Raw genomic sequence first — 15,257 nt, forward strand, 5'->3', positions numbered from 1 at the left:
CCTTCACTGGCTTCACTGACAAATACTGGACAAGTTCAGCTTGTCTAAAATATTCCTTATAGAATTTCAATACAAAGTGGCCACATCAAACCACTTCTGACAACTAGAATCCATAGATTTGTCTCCCACTCAGAATTACAGCCGATATTACAAACCAATGCAATACTTATGCTCTTTTGCAACATTTATTTTACAGTTTAAAAGTGTTTAATCCACACCATATTGAATTCTTTGATATGATTATGTCTGTAAGCTGACAAAGGTGACTGAATATTATCAGTTTGTTAAAGAACAGCTCTCACGTAAGAGAAATTTTGAGAGAATTTTGTGGTGAAATTGCCTTTCAACCAGGAAAGACAAATTACTTTTAGTCATAATAGATCTGCAGCAAAAGTCTTTCAATTAAGGTCTTTCAGTAAAATTGTGAGATAGGTTTGCATGCTATGTCTTCTGTGAACATTCCACAAGAAAAATCAAGATATATTGACAGGTCAAAGAGCACAGACTGCTTGCTGCAGTGTTGCCACATCCCACTGAAGCGCCACACAAATCACCTCCCTCATGTGGTTTAAAGTGGAATAACTGTTTATGTGGCAGCTGTATTGCATCAACTTGCTGAGAGATTGCCATTAGTTTTCTTGGGTGTGATGAGGATGGACAGGATAAGGAATACGCATTTCAGAGTGACAGTGTACGTGAGACAGTTTAGAGACAAAGTGAGAGATAAGACTGAGATGGTTTGGACATGTGCACAGGAGTATACAACTGGGTATACAGGGAGATGCATGCTGAGGATGGAGCCACAAGGTAGGAGAAGAGGGAGGTTTCTTCCTCAAAGGGAGTTCTTCCTTACCACTGTTGCTCTGGGGGTTGGTAATGTTAGACCTTACTTGTGTGATGTGTCTTGAGGCAACCTTGTTGTGATTTGGCACTATATAAATGAAAATAAATTGAAAAAGGTTTGTGGATGTGGTGAAGGAGGACATGCAAATGAAAGGTGTTACAGAGGAAGATGCTGAGGACAGGGTTTGCTGGATATGGATGATCTGCTTTAGCAACCCCTAAAGGGAGCATCCAAACGAACAAGCAAATTGATTACCATTAAACTATAAGGAAGGAACTGTGATTCTAAGAGTGCCCCCGTGCAATTAATTTTGTGTAAGGTTAGGTGCAAGAGTCTGTCTCTTCAGTTCATGACCATAAATTAGCCTAAGCCAATCCACCAGTTTATTTACAATTTGTTTGCATATTATTTAGATGCTTTTGTTTTTTTTAGAACGCTTACACTGACTAACATACAGGGATGGGTACTGATAAGATTTTAATCAATATCGATGCCGTTATCGAGTCTGCTTAATCAGATTCATTCTTTATCATTTCCCTTATCAATACCTCTTGTAAATTTTATGTGTACTAAAAGTAGGCTTTACATTCTACTGAATCTTAAAGTAAATAAATATGAAATTGGTCACTGGATCCTTGATCTCTGGACATAAATAAAAATAAACAAAATCTGTAGTTTTTGTCAATAGCATTTCCTTTTGGGTATTAATGAGACATTTAACTCCACAGCCTCTGAGATAAATATATACAGATTAAAAGAATGCGGAGACATCTCATTTTGGACAAAAAATGGTTTTGGTCTCTTATAGTTTGCTGTCTGTATTACAACATTTGGAAAGAGGTGTCATTTGATTTAAAACAGCAATTCGCTTTGAAGTTATTAATTTCGACTGGACTCTATCTTTCCAACATTTGGAGCCGTGCAGTTAGTCCCACAAAACAGATGATATTATTATTATAATTTCCTTTATCTGATGGACAGCAACTTCAATTTATGAGCAGGCAAACGGGTCCAGCTCATGTTAGAGAACCATTGCGTGTGGTGCCCCACGAAAAGTTAATGAGGAACGAATAAAAACTCTGGTGTGGAACAAAGGACGATTCTCGTTTCTTGCCCGCAACAAGACAAGAGTTCCAGTTAGTGACTTTAATCAGCACAAAGGTGAGTCACGATTGACATTTTTAAATGGCTTTGAGGGGGGGGTTAATGAAGAAAGTGCAGACCTGCTGCTTCTGAAAAGCAGCGAAGCAGTGCTGCGACATGCTGAAGAAACAGCGGATCCGCAATCAAAATAGAGAAATGATCATTTTCCCGATAAACACCCTCAAAAACAATGGCCACTCCGGTGTAATGTGAACTGAAGAACAGATAAGGGAATTGTTAACCAAAAAGGCTATTGATGCCGGTGGATCGAATCATTTCTTATCAATTCTCAACAGGAACCAATTTTCGATACCAATCCCTAGTAACATATGATGACCAGTGTTGCCACAGTTACTTTTTTTACTGTTTTTAGCAGCAGATATGAAGCGGCTCAGCTCAGAATTCTAAATAAAGGAGAGGAAAAAGCTCAGTGCAGGTGTGCTGTTTCGCCGCGCTTTAAGAGGTGAGGACAAGTCGTAGCTGACTGTTTAGCCGACAGTATCAGCTAAACGGTTGCCAGTGGAAACATAATCAGTACCTTTTAGTGTGTGTGCTGCACATTTGCAAAGTACAATCAGTTCTGCAGCTTGTGCAGACGTGTGACAGCAACTGAGGTGCTTCAACAATGTGGTCAGGAAATTTCATGACAGCATATAAAAAAAAATTTTTTCTAAAAAAAAAAGTGGTCAGATTAGAGTAACGCGTTACCAGCATCACTGATGACTAAAGACATTTACACCTTTTTTAATTGATCTTATGAAATCTAATATTTTGAGATATGATTTAGATTTTTTTGGAGTTGTTGGCCATAATCACATGAAACATTTTAATTTATATGTAATGAGTAGAGAATATATAGAAATTTCACTTTCTGAAATAACTGGCACAAATAGTGAACTCTTTCCACAATATTCTAATTTCCTGAGCTCCACTTGTACATACACTGGGCCCAATTGTTGCACATACATGCACAATAGCACATAAGCTGCACATGGCATGTACTTATTACTAGGGTTGGGTATAGAGAACCGGTTCTTTTCGAGAATCATTAAGAAATAATTCGATCCACCGACGTCAATAGCCTTTTTGCTTAACAATTCACTTAGCAGTCCTTCAGAGCAGTCGCCGTTTTTGGGGGTGTTTGCTGGGAAAACGTTCATTTCTCTACATTGATTGCAGACCCGCTGCAGGGTCTGCAATCAACCGCATCTGCAGCGCGGCTCTGCTTGAAGCAACAAAGTAGTGCGCCGACCCGCTGCTTCGTTGGTTCTCTGCTTTTCATCAGCCATTTAAAGATGTCAATCATGAGTCACTTGTGTGCATTAAAGTCACTAACTGTGACTCTTGTCTAGGGATGGGTATTGATAAGATTTTATCAATATCGATACCATTAAAGATTCCGCTTATCGATCCGATTCCTTATCGATACCTCCTGTGAATTTTCTGTGTACTACAAGTAGGCTTTACAGGTTTTCTATGTCAACAACATTTTACTGAGGCTTAAAGTAAATAAATATGAAATTGGTCACTGGATCCCTGATCTCTGGACATAAATAGAAATAAAATCTATAGTTTTTGTCAAAAGCATTTCCTTTCAGACATTAATGGCATGATCGTCTCGCCATACATCTGAGCTGAACTCAGATGACTGCTGGAGTCTGCAGGTTTGCAGCCACACAGTCTTGGGCTGCTGCACATCAACGCAGGATGTCTCATTTTGGGATGAAAAAAAAAAAAAAACAAACATTTTGATCAATTGCAGTTTATTGTTTGTATTAGAATGTTTGGAAAGAAGTGTTATTTGATTTAAATGGCAATTCACTTTGAAGTTATAAATTCCGAGCGGACTCGACTCAGCAGAGAGCAGCGCAGCGTTTGGAATAATGGAACGGAGGACGATTCTCGTTTCTTTCTTGCAACAAGACAGGAGTTCCAGTTAGTCACTTTAATCTGCACAAAGTGACTCACTACTGACATATTTTAAAGACTTTGAGAGGGGTTAAGAAGCGGAGTTGCCGCTTCTGAAGAGGAGTGAAACAATGAACCAACAAAGCAGCAGATCGAAGCACTGCTCCATTGGTTCAAGGTTCAAAGCAAAGCTATGAAAAGAACCGGTTCTCCATACCCAAGCCTACTTTTGGCTGGTTGCGGGCAAGAAACAAGAATCATCCTCCGTTTTGTTCGCCCAGCTCCAAACGCTGCTCCACTCTCTGCCGAGTCAAGTTAGAGTCCGGTTGGTGTCGCCGACCGAATGGTCCCCCCTTAAAAAAAAAAAAAAAAAAAAAAAAAAAATTGGTCGAGGCATGTTCAGGTCCTTTTTCACCACAGTGGAACCATGATGGGTTCTAGACAGCAATCACTTAGGGCCCCTTCATACATAGCATGAACAAGTAGGAATCAGGGCGAATCATGGCGAAACAGCCCAAATGAGTGAACCATGAAAACACTGAGCCGACGTCAGGAGGGACACACGGTCGGGCAGGCGTGAATGACCCCGTTGCAATGGTTTTGTGCACGCACGTGCACGAATCCGGCGCAGCGGGAACACAGTGCATGCAGCTGGAGCATGTGGAACCACATCGCACTGCTGCTGTGGAATAATATAAAAATGCATGCCACCCGCATGATTAAAATCTGCAATTTACAGAAGCTCTGATTAACAGACAGAAACTTTACCACTGCGCTACCATCGCTGTCCTATAAAAGGAGCATAAAATGCCTAAAATCAGCATAAACGTATTTTAAAAAAGAAAGAAATTAGACAATGTAGATGAAGAGGGAATCTTTAATTACGGTGAAAAAAAAAGCACCATAGATGCCCTTGTTGTGGAGGAAAAAATAATAAAACCACACACCATAAAAAAAACACCGCATTTTATTGAATCCCTCTTATCGAGCCACAATACAAGTATGAACCGTCTGTTCCTCTGTAGATGACCCATGGTCATAGATGTATAGTCATGAAATGACATGAATGAAGCAGTGTGCTCTTATGTCCACATCTGCTGGCCCCATGCGCGTGTCTGACCTGACATGCATGTCCTGTGGACGGCGTGCTGCAGGACAGACACCGCGTCATGTGGAACGGAGCTCATGTGTGTGACGTGACATTCAGATCACCCGCTGTGTGTTATGATTTGACGGACCTTTTCACATGGGACAGCCTGTCAATGTGCACGCTGTGTGCTCGCTCACTGCAGTCCGTCGCAACAGCGATACATGTTTTTATGTATGTCCACGTGAGGACAGCAAGCAGACACACGTGCATCACAGTAGACAGTTGTAAATTCATGCCCGTCATAACACGGTACATGTTCCCAGCTGGGACATCCAGAATCAGAGATCTCAACAGCTGCCGCTGTAGGCAGCCACGCCCCCTGTTAGTCCAGCGCACACACCAACGTGTCACTCTGTTTCTTTGTTATGTGATCTTTTTGTTGTTGTTGTTATTTGTTATGTAATTGTGTATGTAGGCAGTGTAGTACTTATTAATATACCTGTCCTGGCTGTGTTCTCTGTATTTTTAATGTGACGTGTGCACTGAGCAGTCATTTGTAGCCGTCAGTGTGAGCCTTTGTTCAGCAGCTGGGAGGCAGCTCGCTGTGCTGTGTGCGCTCTGACATGGCTGGCTGCTCCCCATCTGTACATCCATAGCAGTAGTTCATCAGATCTGAAGAGAATCTGTACATCTTGAAGCCTTTGTTGTGTCTATTTGTGCATCCACATGCACAGCAACCCGGCATTTTCAGCGAATAAATAAATAAAACGGCTTGATTTACATGCAGACAGATTAACAGCGAACACTATTTTGAACTCAAGATGGCACCACAAGTCACGTGACTGTTTTGTTTTGTTTTTTTAACTCGTTATGCCGTTACTCTTTCAATCAAGGTACTCCAGACAGCAGCATCTGACTCACACTCAGTCTGTGAGAACTCCACAGGACTCAGACAAAACAGACCAGTGATGTATCTTTTTGATGGCGATTATCAAAAGGCCCTGCAGAAATGGTGACAAAAGTTTTAAAAAAAGCCGTAAGCACTCAAGTTGTTTTAAATCAAGTGGTATTTGGTGATGGAGCATTAGATCACCCACATAACATTCTCCTCCAACATCACTTTGCTAGATGATCAGGAACAACCAAAAAAAAACTCAGGTCACCTGCACATTATATTTTAGGAAGTGGTTATAGTTACAACAGCCGAAACCCTAAATCTTGGGGGATAGGCTTACGGCAGCCCTTGTAATTGATGTTCTGTGACTCCGCTCGTTGCACTCCTCGTCAGTATAGTGGTAAGTATCCCCGCCTGTCACGTGGGAGGCCTAGGTTTGCTTATCCAGCAGGGAAAACAAGACTGTTTTTTCACTCCCTTCATATCAACCAACATTTCTTCTTTCGGTTATTCTTTTGGTTCATGTATCGCTGGAAGATTTGGGTTAGTTGGGTTATTCGGGTGTCACGTGACAACCGCAAAAATAACGTACCAGCCTATATTTTGTGCCTTTTAAATGCAGTGTCTTGTGCCTGTTTGGTACAGTCTACTGTGTGTACAAATAGAATACAGTATGCACACAAAATATTACATACATATATTTGATTAATGACAATCACACGTTTGAACAATTCTTATATATATACAGGGCTTGACAATAAGGCAATTTATGCACTGGCCCACAGGGCCAGTAGAATCTGAAAGTTACTGGCCCGGATGAAAATATCACTGGCCCATACTTTCACGCCTGTGCCGAACCGGGGGGTAACTGATAAGAATTTTTTTAATCAACACTCAGACATTAGAATTGGGTTTCCTTAATGTAAAAACACTTGAAAACAAACACAAAATTCTTATACTACATGATAAAAACCTTAAAGTGAGTAAACTTTGGAAAAAAATGTCGGTAGGTAACTGATAGGAATTTTTTCAACACTCAGACATTAATACAAAAATAAATTTATTTCTTGATCATTTACAAAATTAATATGTTAAATTTCATAAACCAAGTTCCCTTGCTAATGTTGTCACCGTGGGGTTTCCACAAAGGCATACTGATTAGACTTCTAAACTGGTGTATGAAATCATACCACATTGTCTACCAGGACATGGTATATTTATACTTACTTGTTAGCATATTCTGGCATGGCCCTACAAGTTCCACAGAAGACAACCTCACTCTCCTCATCACGCTCCAGCTATGGCCGTCTTTTCTTCCAGGAAGTTTGCCAAGTTTTCCTCACCCTTTTCTTCTCATATTCAGCATCAGCAGCCTTCCTCTTCTGTGCTTGTTTTGAGGGTGATAGCTGTTCTTTCCTTTGCTTTCCTGGTTTCTGCCCAGGGGCAGGAGGTTTCAAGAAATTCATAATATTCACTGCGCTCGATCTTGCTTAAGCGAAAATGACGCGTCGATGTTGAAGCGAAATTTGCGCCACATCAGAAGATGCGCCTGCAGACGAAGTTTGTCTGCACTTCGGCAATGTTCCCAACATTGCGAAGTGGTGCAACATGTCCTGTCTCTGGTAGCAGCCTGTGAGCAGGACGTATGTCTCTTTTGTCCTTTATTTCACAACTATGACAAGAGTTTTTGGAGGAGCAGCAGCCCCACAGCAGCGGGAGCGGAGTTTCTTTTTCTTTTCTTTTTTAATTGTTTACATGTGCGCGCGTGAACGGGACAGTTGGTCCTCAAGTTGGGTCCTGCAGAGGCAGAAGGACCGCTGAAAGCAGCCATCATCCAGACGCAGCTCCTGCAGCAAATAATGATACTGCCTGAATTGGGAACGTCTCATGACGTTTGTCAGCTTTCCACAACAACTCGCTCCGTGTGATCAAGGTCCGTCATGTTAACTTGACTGACAACCGGAGCCGGCGAGCTGAATGGAAGCTCCTCCTATTTGATGACGCACCGGGGCGAATTTTCGCAGCAAAAGCAGAGCGACACACCGGGCGAAGGAGGCGCGTCCGTTGCCACGCGACCCCCGCGAATTTGTAGCATCTGATCGCGCCCGGTGTGAACGCGGCATTAGACTAATAAATCTGCCCAAAGCGATTTTAATTCTTACTGGCCCATACGGACCAGTGAAATATGAACTTCACTGGCCCGTGGTGGCCCGGAACATGTAAAAAAGGCCGCCGGGCCATCGGACCAGTGCTATTGTCGAGCCCAGATATATATATTCTCATTTACAAAAAAGACCAAACACGTCTAAAAGGTAAAGACAGAAGCTCAAAATTATTTACATAAAAGATAATTATGGCATGACAGACGCATTTGTATGCAAACGTCAGTCACACACGTAAGTATGGTAATGCTAAGTAAAGTTTCCTGAACAAACACACTCGGGTAACAGCCCAAAGCTTTGGCTGTTATGTACACTTACCTTCATGGCTCTCTTTGACCAAAATGCGTGTGTAAAGACGTGCTTTTATGCTGGTCAGAACTCAACATTCAAATTGAAACTTGTAAAAAGTCACAGCGGTGAGCTTATCGCACGCGCTCCAACTTCCTGATAGCCTTCAGTCACCAACACGCAGATTAAAAAGTAACCAGAAACCTCGGAAATCCCAAATAAATGTTCTTTGGAGCCAGCTCAACTCTAATGGACGAGAAACGCGTTATTTTCTCCTAAAATGCAAAAACTACAACCAAAGCCTTGCGAAGCAACATTCTACGGTGACTGAATCAGGAAATGAAACGAACCGAGGCGTGTGAGCACGTGATTATGCGAATGACCCGCGACCAATCAGCGATTCACACCCACATCAGCTGACCGCCGACTTTTCCTGTCCGTTCAAGACTTGAGAAACTGGAATCAAATGTATTCAATAATCTTTTTTTCTTTTCAACAGTGGCGTCAAAGCAAAAATATTGTTTTTTAATTAAAATGTAAACGAATGGTCTTAAAGACAACTTTTCTTTAGAAGTGTGACTTTGTACAGTAGTTAAAATTAAATGATGATAAAAAATGTCAAATGCCGTGGTACATTATCATTTTTAGCTGTTTATTATTATTAATATGTATATGTCGCGGACATGAACAAGCGAAGCTCTTCAGCATCTCACCATGTCATTTCTGGTTTGCAGCTTCGTCTGCCATCAGCAACACTCACTGGATCGGTTAGCAGCCGAGTGTGAAGCAGCTGGGATGAGGATCAGCACCTCTAAATCTGAGCCCATAGTTCTCAGCAGGAAACCAATGGATTGCCCACTCCGGGAATACAGCCTTGCTCCAAGTGAAGGAGTTCAAGTACCTCAGGGTCTTGTTCACAAGTGAGGGGACGATGGAGAGTGAGATTGGCCGGAGAATCGGTGCAGCAGGGGCAGTATTGCATTCGCTCTACCATACTGTTGTGACGAAAAGAGAGCTGAGCCAAAAGCCGAAGCTCTCAATCTAGTCGTCAGTCTTCGTAACTACTCTCACCTATGGTTATGAGGGTTGGGTCATGACTGAAAGAACTAGATCGCGGGTACAAGCAGCCAAAATGGGCTTCCTCAGGAGGGTGGCTGGTGTCTCCCTTAGAGATAGGGTGAGAAGTCCGGTCATCCATGGGGAGCTTGGAGTACAGTCACTGCAACTTCGTGTTGAAAGGAGCCAGCTGAGGTGGTTCAGGCATCTGGTAAGGATGCTTCCTGGGCACCTCCCTAGGGAGGTGTTCCAGGCACGTCCATCTGGGAGGAGACCCCGAGGAAGACCCAGGACTAGGTGGAGAGATTACCACACTGGCCTGGGAACGCCTCGGGATTCCCCAGACAGAGTTGGTCAATGTGGCACGGGAAAGGGAAGTCTGGGGTCCCCTGCTGGAGCTGTTGCCCCTGTGACCCGAACCCGAAAAAACGGTTGAAGATGAATGAGTGATGAGTTGTCCAGTCTGCGGCTTTTCCCCCCACTGGGCAGATTTTTTGTGCCATTTCTGGTTTGTGCCTTTGTGTACCATAGCGTGAGCTTTGCTCTTATTATTAGGAAATTATTTTAATTTTCTTTTTGAATGAATTTTTTGCTTAGTCTAATATACGCATGCCAAATATTCTCAGAAAAAAATTCCCTGAACAAAAAAATGCTTCTAATAATAATAATAATAATAAGTATATGTCGCAGACATGAATGAGCGAAGCTCTTCAGGATCTCACCATGTCATTTCCTGTTTGCGGCTTCGTCTACCATCGGTTTGTGGCTTTTTACGACTATGTTGTCCCGTTTGTGGCTTTTTCCTTACTGGGCAGATTTTTTGTGCCATTTCCGCATTGTTAAATTTTGGTGCCATTTAGGGATTGTTTTGTGCCATTTCCGGTTTGTGCCTTCGTCTACCATAAGAGCGAGCTTCACGCTGCTGCGCGGCGCATAATAACAGTAACAACAACAATAATATTAATAATAAAACCCTGGATATCATCATGGTAACCATAACTATATGTTGGTAGGTTATTATAATGGTGGTGACGTGACATCCTAATCCTCACCCTAACCTTAATAGCCCAAATAACCCAAATCTTACAGAGATACATACACCCAAAGAATAACTGAAACAAGAAATGTTGGGTGATATAGGGAGTTAAAAAAAACTACAAAAAGTCTTCTGTTGAAGAATCAAACCCTTCTCCTGCATGACAGGCAGAGATACTGACTACTATACTAACAAGGAATTAGCAACAAACACAGTCACAGAACATCAATTATGGTGGCTGCCGTAAAAATAGCCCCGAGACTTATAGTTACGGCTGCGTTTTCAACTGCGTTCGTCTGTTTGTTTGTCTTTTAGCAGAATAACTCCAAAAGTAATGAATGGATTTCAATAAAATTTGGTAAGCAGATAATGTTCCAGGAAATAAAAGTACCTTGACACAGCATGAATTTGATCCGTGCACTGGCACACAATCTTACATGCTAATGAGTAAGCTCATTGTAAACTGTTGTAAACTGTGCATGAACTGTGCACGGCTGTGTGCCAGTATGCAAAGGACATTTTAAAATATTAAAAATTTCTAGCATGCATAAAGTTTGTGCTACTTGCATAACTAGTCGTGAACATTGTGCAAACTATTTAAAAATACCGTGTGTCACTGTGCGCAAGGCATCTGAACCTGAAATTAGATTATGAAGAGATGTTGCATATATAACAAACATAATTTTACAGATACATTATCTTACTCATAAGAAGGAATGAAAATGCAACTGTTTTACCAATCCATTACAATATACAAATTATAAATAATATAAATAATTACCTTTGAGACAAGATTCCAATTGCGTTCTCCACCGCACAACAAGCACGAGACAACCTGTGGCTGCAGTTAATTTCTCTGTGATTCTGGGAGCGATGAGAGACTGGTTTCATCAGCCAAATTCTGAGAGCAAATGCGTCATCGGCTACAAAATGATATGGCACAGGCTTTATTTTATATATTGTGGTGTCAAGCAGGACTATGCAGAACACACTGGCACAACGAATTGCACGGCAGTGCAGGGATCAAATTCATCCAAGTGTCAAGGTGCCTTAAGTGATTCAGTTTGGATGTTGACCTATGCTTGGTACATAGCAATATTTAACTCAAAATGCTGTAAGAGGATATTGATGAAATTTGGAAAGCAGATGTATAACGTTCTTGAAAATAAAATATTTTATTTTTCATTTGATCCAGAACATATTTTGGATCCAGGATCCAGAAGAGGTTTTAATGTTATAGGGCCACCTACATTTCACTAAACTGACAAAATGTAGTTTCTTCTGAAATCCAAGCATTTATAATGTCAGTTTATTTTGAAAGGTCTTGTAAAATTACAGCTCATTTTACTCAAAAGAACATATTTATCTTGGGGGCATTCCATCACAAGCATTTTCGTATTTTCTTTTCTTTTTAATGCCGTCTGCAGGAGGACGTGTGTGTGTGTGTGGGGGGGGGGGGGGGGGGGGGGAATGTGTGTGTATAGCTTTTGAAAAGACCAGATGCGATTGTTTTTTTGTTTTTTGTTTTAGAAGTGTTTATTACTCACTAGCTTTAACATAATATATGAGAAACATCTTAGATTTAATCAATCAATCAATCAATTTTTTTTATATAGCGCCAAATCACAACAAACAGTTGCCACAAGGCGCTTTATATTGTAAGGCAAGGCCATACAATAATTATGTAAAACCCCAACGGTCAAAACGACCCCCTGTGAGCAAGCACTTGGCTACAGTGGGAAGGAAAAACTCCCTTTTAACAGGAAGAAACCTCCAGCAGAACCAGGCTCAGGGAGGGGCAGTCTTCTGCTGGGACTGGTTGGGGCTGAGGGAGAGAACCAGGAAAAAGACATGCTGTGGAGGGGAGCAGAGATCGATCACTAATGATTAAATGCAGAGTGGTGCATACAGAGCAAAAAGAGAAAGAAACAGTGCATCATGGGAACCCCCCAGCAGTCTACGTCTATAGCAGCATAACTAAGGGATGGTTCAGGGTCACCTGATCCAGCCCTAACTATAAGCTTTAGCAAAAAGGAAAGTTTTAAGCCTAATCTTAAAAGTAGAGAGGGTGTCTGTCTCCCTGATCTGAATTGGGAGCTGGTTCCACAGGAGAGGAGCCTGAAAGCTGAAGGCTCTGCCTCCCATTCTACTCTTACAAACCCTAGGAACTACAAGTAAGCCTGCAGTCTGAGAGCGAAGCGCTCTATTGGGGTGATTATTTACACATAAACACCACAGTTTTGGAGCGTCTTCTGCAATGTTGGAGGAGAAGCCAGAGAGAGATAAACCAGCATTCATCACTGTACCACTCTACTCTGATGGGCTGCCACCACGTGCTTCCCATAATGTTTCATGCAAGTCTGGGGAAGCCCCCATGTGATCTATGATGTCACTGTCAAGGACTGTGTGGGTCTCAACTGTCACTGTAAGTAATTCAAGGTTGTGTGTTCTCTTGATATTTTACCCTTCAGGGGAACTTTTTATAAAAAATTTTCTTGACAATGCAAATTTTGATCATATTGGTGATGTCATATTATGAATTCCATATTTAAAGGCTAATAAATAAAATTATAGTGGTGCCACTGAAATTTCTTTTCATGCCTTAATGCTTAAAAATCTCAGTGGCCTTATACCTTTAAGCAACATGTAGTTTATGCAAAGGTATGAGCTCTCTGAGTGCCTTCAAGATCAGATATGGATCATTATGATTTGGCAATCCCTGGATTAAAACACAATTTAGGTTTTCTGCTAAAACATTCCCAATATTTGAATCAGTGCTTCTATATGTGTGCAACTATTCGCATAGAGCTTCTCTCTTGTGGAGACGCACCACGCATGAGTAATCTGGATGTGAATTTTTAGGACTTGGCGATCAGTGGGGAAACTACAGTTTTTAGTTTTCTCCTTAAATTAACAGCATTTGTTGCAGTCTGCCTGCATGTGCACAGTTATGCGAATTGTGTGTTCAATTACGCATGATGTGGCAAACCAGGATACAGAAAGAAAACACTGATTATCTCATGGCCTCATGGGAATGAATCTTTACTACAGCACAGACAAAAACATCATCAGAAGTTTCTCCAGCTGTGATCAGCTACTGCCATTATTAGAAAACCTCTGCCCTCGCCAGACACAATTTAACTCATCATAATGTCCAACTTTTCAAATTGCACAATAAGCTTCACATTTTAAGGCAGTACTGATTTTTTCAAAAATTGTTTGACAGCGTTACACTTCTGTAAATTTCAGCACAGCACCATCCAAGGTTTGTTTTCCACACAGTAAGATGGTATTCAATCTTTTTCCTTTTTATCACCATGAACTGTAGCAGAATTAATTTTAATACAACACAGTGATTAACTTGTGATGAGTTTAATTACCCTGTTTGTTGAAACAATTGCCAAATCTTTTAATCACAACTCAGTTTACCCTACATTATCCAAATTGTTACAAATGATGAGCTTAACAAGATAACTGGTGAACATTTAAAACGAACCGATAGCTGATCTGATTCATTCTTTTTACTGTAACAGTCGGTTAGTTATGAGACCTGGAAATGCATTTATATCATCTAGATTCAAACTAATCATTTGATACAAACCATTTAATGAAGCTGGTATAGAGCATGGCCTTTTTAAAATTTATTATGTATTTATTTTAGGGGTGAATATTTCACTACAGCTAGAAGCTATTAATCCTATTCAAGATTCTTTGAATCTTGAATCTTTGAATCCTGTACCGAAAAAAAGAATTGTTGGACTAACCTAATAATGCTCTTCTTCAAATGAAAATAAATTAACAAGTTTTTAACTTAATTTGGACAAACAAGCAATTTGAGTGTTAAAACAAAATAATTAGGTTTTGTCTTTTATCAGTGTATGCTTGCCCCGGTAATCACAGAAAATAAATAAAATTATTGAAAATTATGGGGCTCTGACGTACACATAAAATGGTGAGTATTTCAAATTCAAAACTTCCTGCACTCACAAGATTTTGAAATTCCTGGTTTTGACTGTGTAATCTGCTGTTGTTATGTTATCATTACTCTAGTTTTATATTCTGTGCGTAAAAAAAGGAACAAAAATAAAATTATTTCAAGATTTAGATGAAGAAGAAGGGCCTTTATTGTCATTGAATACACATACAACAAAATTTGTCCTCTGCATTTAGCCCATACGAATTACATCCTAATTAGTTACACCAAATCCAACCACCATGGGCAGCCACAGTCCAGCACCCGGAGACCAACTCCAGATGTAAAGAAGCTGCCTTGGGCAGGGGCAGAGAAAGGAGCAGACCCTAAATACGCATGTCTTTGATTGTGAGGGGAAACCAGAGCACCCAGAGGACACTCACACAGACAAAGAGAGAGCACACAAACTCCACACAAAAAGGACCATGTGGTAAGTGATCCCACAACCTTTTTGCTATGAGGTACTAGTGCTAACCACTAAGCCACCGTGTCGCCTTGAACTGTTGCTGAAATAACATATTGGGCTTCTCCTGAAGAGCCAGCTTCTTCTGGGCTTGTTTTCAAAGGCACGTTCGCTTGTTTCTCCTGGAAAATCTGGAAACACTGGTCATAGATGACACCACCAAGGGGTTGGTTGCGGCAAGAACATCTTAGATGATCCGTTAAGACATTTCACCACACAACATGTCATATTATTCCAGGTGTTTGTAATTAAATGCTCAAAACAACAGACACAGCGCTCTACAACAGCTAGCAGCTGCTGCCAACGGACTCAACGAATGCAATGGGAGCGCAGTCTATGTGTGAGAGTTGGGCTGGGCTCAGCAGCTGTTGCTCAAAGTGATCACACCCCTAATCATAC

General features: G+C 41.1%; 1 protein-coding gene across 1 annotated transcript in view; it reads right to left on the bottom strand.

The window, feature by feature from the left end:
* The window catches only part of m6pr (mannose-6-phosphate receptor (cation dependent)), a 28,523-nt gene extending 19,845 nt beyond the window's left edge, over nucleotides 1-8,678 (bottom strand). Inside the window, exon 1 of the mRNA XM_034174564.1 lies at nucleotides 8,361-8,678. Coding sequence (XP_034030455.1) covers nucleotides 8,361-8,366 — 6 coding nt within the window. The 5' untranslated portion in view covers nucleotides 8,367-8,678. The remainder of the gene's footprint in view (nucleotides 1-8,360) is intronic.
* Nucleotides 8,679-15,257: the final 6,579 nt, after the last annotated feature.

Source organism: Thalassophryne amazonica, chromosome 7, assembly GCF_902500255.1.
Source record: "Thalassophryne amazonica chromosome 7, fThaAma1.1, whole genome shotgun sequence".
NCBI classification, from domain to species: domain Eukaryota; kingdom Metazoa; phylum Chordata; class Actinopteri; order Batrachoidiformes; family Batrachoididae; genus Thalassophryne; species Thalassophryne amazonica.